This window comes from Pygocentrus nattereri, chromosome 17 (assembly GCF_015220715.1).
Source record: "Pygocentrus nattereri isolate fPygNat1 chromosome 17, fPygNat1.pri, whole genome shotgun sequence".
Classification (NCBI taxonomy): domain Eukaryota; kingdom Metazoa; phylum Chordata; class Actinopteri; order Characiformes; family Serrasalmidae; genus Pygocentrus; species Pygocentrus nattereri.
The window spans coordinates 10,121,868-10,134,416 of record NC_051227.1 but is presented as its reverse complement, the minus strand read 5'-3'; the positions used below and the strand labels follow the sequence as shown (position 1 = coordinate 10,134,416).

The 12,549-nt window shown below is 43.9% G+C and overlaps 1 protein-coding gene across 2 annotated transcripts in view; it reads right to left on the bottom strand.

Annotated features, from left to right (window-relative positions):
- Window positions 1-12,549, bottom strand: part of zgc:153039 (uncharacterized protein LOC767698 homolog) — a 110,555-nt gene that overhangs the window by 31,987 nt on the left and 66,019 nt on the right. For both annotated transcript variants that reach the window (XM_017685881.2, XM_037546903.1), the window contains 2 exons: window positions 11,391-11,548; window positions 5,882-5,964 (listed from right to left, as the gene is read on the bottom strand). In XM_017685881.2, coding sequence (XP_017541370.1) covers window positions 5,882-5,964; window positions 11,391-11,548 — 241 coding nt within the window. The remainder of the gene's footprint in view (window positions 1-5,881; window positions 5,965-11,390; window positions 11,549-12,549) is intronic.

Sequence of the window (12,549 nt, the reverse complement as noted above, 5' to 3'; positions counted from 1 at the left end):
GTTAGGAATCTAATTTTCTCAATATCTTTTAATTACATTTTGAACTCCAGTTCTGGAAACTCGCTCATTTTTCATCTGACTTTCTCCTTCTTTATGCATGGTGACTCTTCTGTCTAAGCTGTGGAGAAATTTCTCCCCTGAAAATGAATAACTTGCACTTAATGGCCATTTTGACAGGAATCGAAGTAAAAGAAAGGTGGTCACTGATCTTTGTACAGTACTGCAGGGGAGTAAGAATCCCGGTCTCTAGAACATCTCTCCACACCCACACCCACACACACAGTGTGCTGTGTAAGTCAGAAGTGCTGAATCATCTTCCATTTATCACTTTGGACTAAAAGCCCTCTCCCAAAGTATTCTGGGTATTTAAATCTCTCCTGTCACAACAGAGGAGAAGGTATTCTCTCTCACACACACACACACACAATTACAGCGTGTTACACATCGAAACATGATGAAAAGATCAGTACATTTTCATTTCATCAAAGTCAGTAAAAGCTGTGGTGTACCAGTGTAAACACCATAAGTAAGGATGCACTAATCCCACCTTTTCCCTTGTGATACCAAAGAACGCTGTCTTATCCTTAAGTATCTGCTAAGGTCGAGTACTGATAACAATACTTACCCTAAAATAGCTCCAAAACTGGTTGAAAATCAGAGCTGAAAACACAGGGGGCGCTAGCGAGGCCTTAAAAACTGTCGCTTTTCGTCACACGGTAGCGTTTTCTGCTTGCTGTACGAGTGTTGATGGAACCCAGAACTGTTTAATTTGTGAAGGAGTTCAGTTTCGAAATGGTGCCGAAAACTGCTAAGACCATTAAAGATGCTCAAGGTCAGGATTCGGTTCAAACAGATGCAGGTTCTACAGGCCCGACTTCCACTGACCCTGAATCTCCAACAGGGTGGGCCGCAACCTTACAAAAATCCAACCAGGAGGGGCTTGACAACATCTCGATTAAGGACTTCAAGCTGTTCAGCCAGAGCAAAAAGAGCTTGAAAAGTTAAAAAGACCGTAAAACCCATTTCAGACTTTTAACTGACTGAACTGCTTTTACTCCGAGTGACTCCATACATTAACTAAGTTCATTTTATTAATGCAAAAGACTGAACTTTCCACTTTTTCCACTACCAAAGCAATCATAACAGTACCAAAACTTCACCAAATGCTTCAGTCGTGACCGTCTCGTACTGTCTGGTCATGCAATGAAAACATGAAAACATTTGGCACCTTATGACATGAAATCATGAAAGGAGACCCTGAACTGTTGAGTAGCTGAAATCATATCATGAAAGAACAGGAAAATATTTCTTGCTGTAGTTTTAAAAGTGAAATGTTTTCCCCTTCTTGCTTGATATAGGTTTTCAACATTCTGTGGATCTTTGTCGAATTTTTCAAATGTTTAAAACGAGTGACCGGTCTGGACTGCAGGCAGTCCAGTTTAGCACCAGGACTCTTTTACTACAAAGCCATACTGTTGTAATACACGCAGAAACCGGGTTTGGCATGGTCTTGCTGAAATAGGCCTTCCCTGAAAAAGACTTCATCTGGATAGAAGCATATGTTGCTCCACAACTTGTGTACATCATTCAGCATTAATGGTGCAAGCCTACCATGCCATGCACACTAATGCGCCCCCATACCACCACAGATGCTGGTCTTCGAACTTTGGGCTGATAAACCCAAACAGGTCCCTCTCCTCTTCAGACCAGAGGATACTTCGTCGTCGATGAGCTTGGGCCCAGAGAAGGGGGCAGTGTTTATACATGCTTATTTCTTTGCATGGTAGAGTTTTAACTTGCATTTGTGGAAGTTAAAGCAACATTACACAGCAACAAACTGTTCACAGACAGTGGTTTTCAGATGTTTCTGAGCCCAAAGAGAGATTTCCACTACAGATGTGTGTCCGTTTTTAATGCAGTGCTGCCTGAGGGCCCAAAGATCACGGACATCCATGACTAGCTTTTGGATTTGTCCCTTGCACTTACATTTTCCCAGAACCTTCTTTTAATGACATTATGTACCAGAGATGCTAAAAAGCAGAAACTCTTTGTTTTATGCTGAGAAACTTTCTTGCATTGTTGCTCTATTTGATGGTGCAGTCTTTCACAGAGTGGTGAACCCTCCTCATCTTTACTTCTGAAAGACTCAGCCTCTGTGAGATGCTCTTTATTCCCAATCACGTCACTGACCTGTTGCCAGTCAACCTAATTGGTTGTGGGATGTTTGCACGTCACTGCATTCATTTTTTTCCCCTTGTGTTAACCCTGTCCTAACTTTTCTGAAACATGTTCCATCAAATTCAAAACATATTTTTCTAAAAACATATTTCAGTTTCAACACTTGGTTTGTTTTAATTGCTCTTTTTCTATTAAATGTGGGGTTTAAAATTATTTCCACATCATTGCATTCTGTTTAAAATTTACTTTTTTTTTTTTTTTTTTTTTTAAATAGGTGTTGTAGGATGAATCATAAACATAATAAAAGCAACACGACAGTTTTTCTTCCAAAAACTTAGTTGACATCTTTTGAGCCCATGAAAATGGGGGTCTGAGTATAAAAACTGGCTGTAATTCCTACACAGTTCACCCAATTTGGATGCAAATAGACTTAAGTAAAATAAAAGTCTGCAGTTTAAACTTATATTCTTTATTTAATTCCAATCACAGACACACACAGACACACACACACACACACACACACACACACACACACACACACACAGTGCTATAACTGAACAAGCTGTTCTCTCCAAGGACAGATACTCATCTGCGAGTTACTTGTTAAAATATAAGGGCCATTTTTATATGCCTCAATTCATCCTAGGTGTGTGTGTGTGTGTGTGTGTGTGTGTGTGTGTGTGTGTGTGTGTGTGTGTGTGAGTGAGTGAGTGAGTGAGTGAGTGAGTGAGTGAGAGAGAGAGAGAGAGAGAGAGAGAGAGAGAGAGAGAGAGTTCTACTAATGGAGGTTATCTTGAGTTTAATAGTGCAGATGAAGCAGCGTGACAGAGCATTAACACAAAACCGCAGGTCAGATAGGTGCGGAGTGCGTAAAAGTGTGTGTGCGTGCGTGCGTGTGTGTGTGTGTTCCAGGTCATGTCACTGTGCTCTTTGTGGCTAATGGAAGAGCCTCCCTTGCAATCACGGAACTATTCTGGGGGGATGGAAGGGACAGAAAAAAGGCAGAAAAAAGAAAAACGTGGCACGGAACAAAACAAGAAGGATTTGAAGAACCTTTGAGCTGGGCGGTGATATGCTAATGAAGCCATAATATATAATAGACCTCTTTGATGAAAGGACCATTTGAGGGCGTTAAAAGTATAATAAGGACATGAGAGAGCCCTCTAGAGATAGAGGGAGGTGCGTGTCAATCAGGAGGCGGGGCATTTGCATCTTAAACAGGAAGAAAGATCGCTAATTGAAGAGCTGGTGAAGGAAACCGCTGATCAGATTTCAAATGAGCCACTCGGAACTGGCATTAAAGAGCCACTCAGAGGTGTCCAAATTACAATAAGGATATAAGAGATCCCTCTAGATAAGGATCGAGGGGCGTGCTAATCAGGGGGCGGAGCATTTGCATCTTAAGCAGGAAGAAAGAATGCTAATTTAAGATAGGGGGAAGGGAAATGCTAATTAGATTCAAATGAGACAGTGTGTTGAATCGCCAGGCCAACCCTGTCACCTTTATAGCAGTCTCGGCTTACCCAAACGCTATCAATATCAGTCAGCCTGTCCTCCGCTGGAGTGTCCCACTTTCATTTCAGTCCCGCCATCCCTTCATCTTTCCACTCTCTCCACTCCATCAGCCTCTTTCTCTCACTCAAGTTCAGATTAGGATCTCGGCATTGTCAACATGGAAAGTGCTGATGAGGATGAGAGAGAGAGAGAGAGACAGAGAGAGAGAGAGAGAGAGAGAGAGAGAGAGAGAGAGAGAGGGCGAGAGAGAGAGCGAGAGAGAGAGCGAGAGAGGGCGAGCGAGAGCGAGAGAGGGCGAGAGAGAGAGCGAGAGAGAGAGCGAGAGAGAGAGCGAGAGAGAGAGAGGGCGAGCGAGAGCGAGAGAGCGAGAGAGGGCGAGCGAGAGAGAGAGAGAGAGAGAGAGAGCGCGAGAGCGGGCGAGAGAGAGAGCGCGAGAGAGGGCGAGAGAGAGGGCGAGAGAGAGGGCGAGAGAGAGGGCGAGAGAGAGGGCGAGAGAGAGGGCGAGAGAGAGAGAGAGAGGGGGGGGGCAGGGGACAAAAGAGAAGGAAATAGGCCTGAAGAGAATCAACAATATCACACTCCAGTGGGGTTACTGTCCCTGGCCAGCACTAAATATCTCGGTCGTACGCCGTCAATCACATATTCTCATTACAGTCCATTTAGAGTTGTCCAGATCTGCAAGCCAGTTTCCAAAACAACTGTAATGCTGTGCACAAAGTAAATAAAAACAGAATCCATTAATGTACAAACATACTACAACCAACTAGGATAGGTCAGTGACATGATTGGGTATAAAGAGCATCTCAGAGAGGCGGAGTCTTTCAGAAGTAAAGATGAGGAGGGGTTCACCACTCTGTGAAAGACTGCACCAGAATAACATTTCTCAACATAAAATAGCAAAGACCTTCATTATCCATGAAGAATCCAGAAAAACTTTGATGTGCAAGAGACAAAACCAAAAACCCGCCGTGGATGGCTGTGATCTGCGGGCCTTCATGCAGCACTGCATTAAAAACAGACATGATTCTGTAGTGGAAATCACAACAGAGACTCAGGGACACGTCTAAAAACAACACTGTCTGTGAGCACAGTTTACCACTGCATCCACAACGGCTAGTTAAAACTCTACCATACCGAAAACGAAGCCATATACAAACAGGATCCAGAAACGCTGCCGACTTCTCTGGGCTTGAACTCATTTAAGACGAAGTGAGGCAAATCAGCTAATGAGCAGAGGGACCGTCAGGCTTGCGATCAGCACAGTTCAAAAGTTGATGGGGTGCATTAGTGCACATGGCATGGGTGTCTGAAACCAGTGATGTTGAACAACATGTACAGGTTTTGGAGCAAAACATGCTGCCATTCAGATAACGTCTTTTTCAAGGAAGGCCTTGCTTAATTCAGCAAATCAATGCCAAACCACATCATGCATTTATTACAACAGCATGGCTTCACACAAAGAGTCCAGGTGCTAGACTGGCCTCCCTGCAGTCCACCCACTGAAAATATCTGGCGTACTACGAAACAAAAATAAAACAAAGCAGATCCCAAACTGTTGAGCAGCTGAAATCCTGTATCAAATAAGAATGGTAAAACATTTCACTTTCAATTTTGGAAAAATGACCCATGAATCAGAACGATTCCAAGTATGAACCCAAAACACACAGAAACACAGTGAATTATGAAGGTGGGAGCATCATAATATAGGGCTTCTTTTCCATAAATGGTACTGGGGCCATCACATGTCATTGTGGGAATAAAGGAATAAAGATGATGTCGAAAAACGACCCCAAACAACTCAGCCTGCATGGCTTAGCCAAGCTCAGCTTTCAAAAGGTCCAACAGGGGGACCCTAGTAACCTTGAGGAACTGAAGACAGTTTGCCAAAAGAAATGGACCAAAATTGAGCTACAATGCTGCAAAAAGCTAACTTTTTCTACCTTTAGATGAGGCCAACATTTGAAATGTCTGTCATGTTAATGAAGTTTTTAGAAAGTTTTTCCTCCACCTTCTGTAAAGGTAAAGCTTTGGAGCTACAAGATTTTATGACGACATCAATATCTCACCTACACCGCATTAGTTTTGCCAACAAAATGTTCCATTTAATATCAGCAGACAATATTAAAGGACTCCGTTCATGATGCGGAAAAACCTGAATCAGAACTTTTCATCACTCGCTCCGTCATACCTGCACGAGAAACCAGGAGATGAGCACCGAGACCCAGGGGTTCCCACTGGCCGAGGTTTTCTTCGCTGGGGATAAGACTTTACCTGCAGAGACAAAGAAAGAAAGGATGAGATAAAGAAAGAAAGAAAGACTACTTTAATACTGCCTTAATAGAGTCAATCCATCTTTTTCCACGATAAGGACTGTAAGGAGATTCTGAAAGAATAGCTGCATGAGGCCAGTAAAAGCTGGACCTTTCCACACTTGCTGGAGGAGGAAGAGCCTGCGAGAGAAGAGCAGACTGCAGGTGAAGGGCAAAGAGAGCCAGTCGCTCAGTACTCTATCCTCATCCATCCATCCATCCATCAAAAGACACAACGTCCAACATCTACTTCAGCAGAATGTACACAATCATACGGCTGCAACCCAAAGGCCTCCACTTTGCACTAAGTAGCTGTAACCTATGTTACTGCGCTGAAGTCAGAGACCACCCCTGGTTTGTCTCATTACCAGTTCGACTTAACCTGCTTCACCTGCAGGGATATTTTTCTACACCTTCAAAAGTTCAGTCTTAGAAGCTGGTTGTGCTTTCTGTTTCTCATGATCCAAACACAAGCAGTGATGCAGAGGTCTGGACTCTGGGGTGGTCAGTCCATTGTTCTGAAAATACCGGCAGCTTCTTTTGTGTCCGTTTTCTTTTCTCAGTGAGGCTTATTGGCAGATACACATTCAAACCCACAGCATTAAGGTGTTGTCTCACAGACAGTCGACCAGGTCTTGCAGGTGGTTGTTAGGAATCCCATTTTTTTCCTCATCATTTGATCATTTTGTTGAACTTCAGTTTTAGAAAGCAAATTTGCTTTTGGCCTTCCACTTTCTTGCGCAAGTGGATTATTTTATATCTAATCTACTGAGAAATATCCCGAAAAATTAATGACCGGTATATAACGGCCGTTTTGTCTCTGACTCTTGCACAGACCTTTACTTTATAGGTCCAACATACAGGTGTACACTTAAAGACTGTAGCTTATCTGTTGCTGCAGAATTTATTGCCCCTTATACACCATTCATCACTGGTCAGTTTCTGACCACAGGAGAATTGCTGACTAATATGCATTTAGGCCTTTTTAGTTTGAAATTTTAGTGGTATCTGTATTTTCTGACGTTATTTGGCACTAAACATCCTCAGTAAGAACCCATTTTTTAACAACCATCTCAGCGTACTGCTTACAGGCTAAAGACTAATTCAGTAATAATCATTTAGGAATAACGGGAACCACACTTACATGCTGCCTAACAACCCATTAATAATCTGATTAATAACTTGATTGGAATAGAATACGTCCATGCATACACCTCAGTCTGAATAGTCTAGTCCGATTGAGGCCATTTGGAATACTTTTTCTATCCAACTGATCGAGGTGGGTAATCCTGTAAATATTCCGTTAAATTGAAGAATATTATCTACGTAAATGTCTGTATCCGATTACATTCCCTATTGGAAAGTTTAACTCCGTTCTGCATGTGCGTTGCGTCATAGTGAGAGTTTATACCGTTTAACACGGCGGAGCAGAAACTGGTCTGCAGAGGAGGCGAAGTTCATGCTCTGATCTTTAAAAGACGGCGGTGGGACGGACATCCAAGCTTATCTGTCTCAGAACACGACGTCTTCCTCTCTGCCTTCTTTAATAAGGACACGTGAAGTCTTTCTTGCATTAAGTTAAACTCCACTCAACTTGCCACCAATGTTCACGTCACCAACGTTTGCGCTGCCTCTTGTCGCCGGAATCTGGCAGCTCTCACTGAAAATAAATTCCCTTCAGTTGCTTTGTCTCGTTACGACACATTGCTACCTCTGTGAACGCAGGGTTACGACTTGGCTGTTACCAACCCACTATGACCCGTGGCTGTTACTGACCCACTACAGGCCAGTGGACCACTTCACAGCCCACTTGTAGCTGGCTAACATAAACTGTGCATCACCAGATGAGCTACAGTCTCAGAATCAGAATCAAGCTTTATTGGCCAGGTAATTTGGTTTTGGTTACAGGAGCTCACAGTGCACAGTATCAGACAGACATTCACATATAGGATATAAGATAAAATAAATACAAAACAAAATAAAATAACAACTTGCATTCCTACTCACTCACACACACACACACAGAGTCATACCTGTAAACCTTACAACTGTGCAATGTATGAGTCTAAAGTTAATGTGCTGAGTGCAGCAGCAGTTAAGTGATACTTTTTTAATCCGACAACCGGGGAAATTCCACCTCCGCATTTAACCCATCCATGAAGTGAAACACCACATACACACTAGTGAACACACACACACACACACACACACACGCACACACACGCACACACACGCACACACACACACGCACACTAGGGGGCAGTGAGCACACTTGCCCGGAGCGGTGGGCAGCCCTATACACGGCACCCGGGGAGCAGTTGGGGGTTAGGTGTCTTGCTCAAGGACACCTCAGTCATGAACTGTCGGCCCTGGGGATCGACCGGCAACCTTCCGGTCACAGGGCAAGCTCCCTAACCTCAAGCCCACGACTGCCCCCAAATAGGGTGTATGGTGGCAGAGAAAGAGATCAATGAGGTGACAGTCAGACAGGTGGGGTAATATGGCAGGTGAAAAGATGCTAGAATAAACACTGGTTTGAGCAGCAGTTCCAGAGGATGGAGTAGGTAACTCAACCCCAATTGTCCTCTGTGCAGACCTGATGATGTGCTGCAGTCTGTGGAGGTCATGCTTGGTAGCTGAGCTGTCCCACACTGTGATGGACATGGTGGTGACCGACTCTATGATGGCTGTGTAGAACTGCACCATCAGCTCCTGGAGCAGGTTGAACTTCCTCAGCTGATGCAGAAAGTACATCCTCTGCTGGGCTCTCTTGATGATGGAGCTGATGTTGCTGCTCCACTTCAGGTCCCTGGTAATTGTTGTGCCCAGGAATTTGCAAGACTCCACTGCCACCACAGTTCTGTCCAGGATGGTGAGCGCTGGCAGGCCTGGAGGGCTCCTCCTGAAGTCCACTGTCATCTCCACTGTTTTTGCTGTGTTCAGCACCAGGTTATTGTGGCTGCTCCAAAGGACCACCTGATCAACCACCCGTCTGTAAGCAGACTCGTCACCATCTCGGATGAGACCAATGACTGTAGTGTCATCTGCATACTTCAATATTTTGACTTAGGGGTCTGTGGAGGTCCAGTCATTCATGTACAGAAGAGCAATGGAGAAGAGCAATGGTGAGAGGACACAGCCCTGTGGAGCACCTGGCACCTGTACTGATGATCTGGGTGTTTGAGGTGAACTTTCCCAACCTCAACTGCTAATCTCTACCAGTGAGGAAGTTGGTGATCCACTGGCAGGTGGGGCTTGGCACGCTGAGTTGGAGTAGTTTGCTGTGTAGCTGTCCTGGGATGGTTGTATTAAAGGCTGAGCTGAAGTCCAAGAATAAAATTCTTGCATATGTTCCATGTTCACTGCGTCGTCCACCGACCTGTTTGCCCGGTATGCAAACTGCAGGGGGTCTAGCAGATGATCTGTGATGTTCTTCAGATGGGAGAGCACCAGTCTCTCAAAGGATTTCATGACTACAGAGGTCAATGCAATGGGTCTATAGTCATTTAATCCTGTGATGGTTGCTTTCTTGGGAACTGGTACTATGGTGGAACGTTTGAAGCAGGAAGGTACGACACACCGCTCCAGTGATTTATTAAAGAGTGCTGTAAAGACTGGTCAGCGCAGACCCTCAGACAGGAGGGTGAAACACCATCTGGTCCTGGTGCTTTCCTCACTTTTTGTCTCCTGAAGAGTCATTGCACATCCTTTTCACAGATCTTCAGAGCAGGCTGAATGTCTCTAACTGCACATCACCAAAGAGGAGCTCCAAAAAGACAAAGTGTCCAGTTAGTTTATTTTGCAAGGCTTTTATCACCCAGTAAACACGTTTTTTTCTTGGAAATAGTCAACTGTGCACCAAAACAGACTAAAATAGACTCAAGAAAATTACAGTGAATCATCCAGGTTCAAAGAGTCCACCTTCACATGGTCTGGTCATCTTTTAAGAAGTGAACAATTTTCATCATTAGTGCTCCGTGACTCAGGAGCAAATTATAGCACAACTAACCTCAACATCACACACATTACATCTAACACACCTTCAGTCACAGCAGAATACACTCTCTCAGAGGACCACAGAAGTGAAAAGTATGGACACTTGATCAAATGTATGTCCAGAGATGCCCTTCAGTCTAGGTCATAAAAGTCAAAACACCTCAGCATAATGCTGAAGGGCCCTGGTATAAAAGTGCTGCTGTTCATTACCAACAGCTACCTGAAACCTGGCTCATATTCACAATCAATAACATACGCTACATAAGCAAAAGTACTGGGACACACCTTGTAAAGAATGCCGCCAATGTAATCGTCTAATGGACTGGTCTGGGTTTGGCCAGGAGAACGTTACCTTCCTGACAGCAATGTGCTAGCTGTAAAGCTTGGTGGAGTACGGATGATGATATTGGACTGTTTTAGGGGTTGGTCTAGAACCCTTAGCTCCAGTGAAGGGAATCTTAATGCTTCAGCTCCGAGACATTCTGGACAACTTCCAACTTTGTGGAACAGTTTGGGGAAGAACCTTTCCTGTTCCAGCATGAGTCCCAGTGACCAATGCAGCTCAGTAAAGGCCTGACTGGGTGAGTTTGGTGTGGAAGAACTTGACACCCTCACAGAGCCCTGACCTGAACCCCAACATACACCTTTGGGATGAACTAGAACGGAAACTGTGAGCCAGAACCTCTCGTCCAGCATCAGTGTCTGACCTCACAAATGCTCTTTTGGATGAGGCAGAAACTCCTTTAAACACTCTCCAAAATCCTGTAGAAGCTTCCCAGAAGAGTGGAAGTCGTTAGAGGTACAAACGGGGACCTACTTCATATAATTTGGATTTAGAATAGGATGTCATATATGCTCCTTTAAGAGTAATGTGTAGGCGTCCCAATACTTTTGTCCATATAGTGTATCTAGGACTTCCAAAGAGCACAGAGTAGGGGTCTCAAAAGAGCTTCACATATTCACAACTCATTTGCAAAGTCCTTACAATTTAGCCTAAAAGCACCACCAGCCTACTGTAATAACCATAGTAACTAATTTCATTTACAGTTACCGAATTCTATGTATGTCACACCTACATAGTTTACACCTATATTATTCTGAATATATCAACACATCTTGCTGTCTGAAGCATAGCATCACTTTGAAACATAAACATAACTCGCAGTGAGAGCCTCCTTACACCAGGATGAGCCTAACACTTAAGAACTAAGCATCCCAAAGGGTACGGTATTCCAGGTGGTTGCTACGTATTGCTAGGCCATTGCTATGCTATCCCCAGTGGTTATTAAGGTGTTGCTAGGCTGTTGCTATAGTAACCAAAGTGGTTGCTAAGGTGTTCACATGGTCACATAACAGAAGCGCAGCTCAATGTAGTGGAACTGGGTGGCTCACCAAACAAATCATCTCGAGCGAGGGCGTAGAGGATGCGGGACGCTCCGATCAGGTTACTCATGGCAGCGGAGAGGGTGGAGGAATACACACCGATGGTGACGAAAGGGTGCCATAGGTTTATGTCCCTCAAAAAACTGTAGTCCCTCTGTAACAGCAGTCTGTAGACAAAAAGAGAGAGATTGTTTTTGCGGTAATTATGCTAATATGCTCAGCTGAAATGGCTTGCATTAGTCACCTATATAGCTTGATGCTTGTGTTGGTGTAAAGGCTAAAGCATCAAACTGAACTAAAATCACAATGTAACTTACACCTGTCTTCAATGCAACTGCTGCCCGTTTCCTCAGTGGTCAAAAGCATGTGTTTTTCTTTGATAATACTGATGTCAAATACATATTATGAGCATGAAAACCATGAGAAATTGAGTTTCATTCTCACTCTACTCAATACCCTAGTGAAAAATTTCCATTTACATGCTCACTACAAGTAATCTGATCCAAAATTACACGCTTGCGTAGAGCACCACTTAGTGTACACATTACCATGACAACCAGCATCATGTGAGTCCAGTCAGAGTGAGATGAGCAGCAGTGTGCAGTGCTTGTGTTTTTAACTGCTTTAAAATGACATCAGACTCAGGAAAACGTCCTTCACACGTCCTTATTAAAGAAGGCCGAGAGGAAGACGTCGTGTTCTGAGACACATAAACTGGACGTCCGTCCCACCGCCGTCTTTTAAAGATCAGAGCATGAACTTTGTCTCCTCTGCAGACCAGTTTCTGCTCCGCTGTGTTGAACGGTAAAAACTCTCACTATGACGCAACGCGCATGCAGAACGGAGTTAAACTTTCCAATAGGGAATGTAATCAGACACAGGCATTTACATGGATAATATTCTTCTATTTAACAGATTATTTACAGGATTACCCACCTCAATCAGTCGGATAGAAACAGTATTCCAAATGGCCTCAATCGGACCAGACTATTCTGATTGAGGTGTTTCCGTGGACGTATTCTATTCCAAAATGAGCTAGTAAAGAATGTCACCTGAACGTCTTACACGCTTCAAATGATCCCGTTTCAGTCAGAGGTCACGTCAAACCCAGACTAGATCCCAAATGGCTCTGTACTCCCAAAATAGTGTTCTAGCCATGACAGTTTAG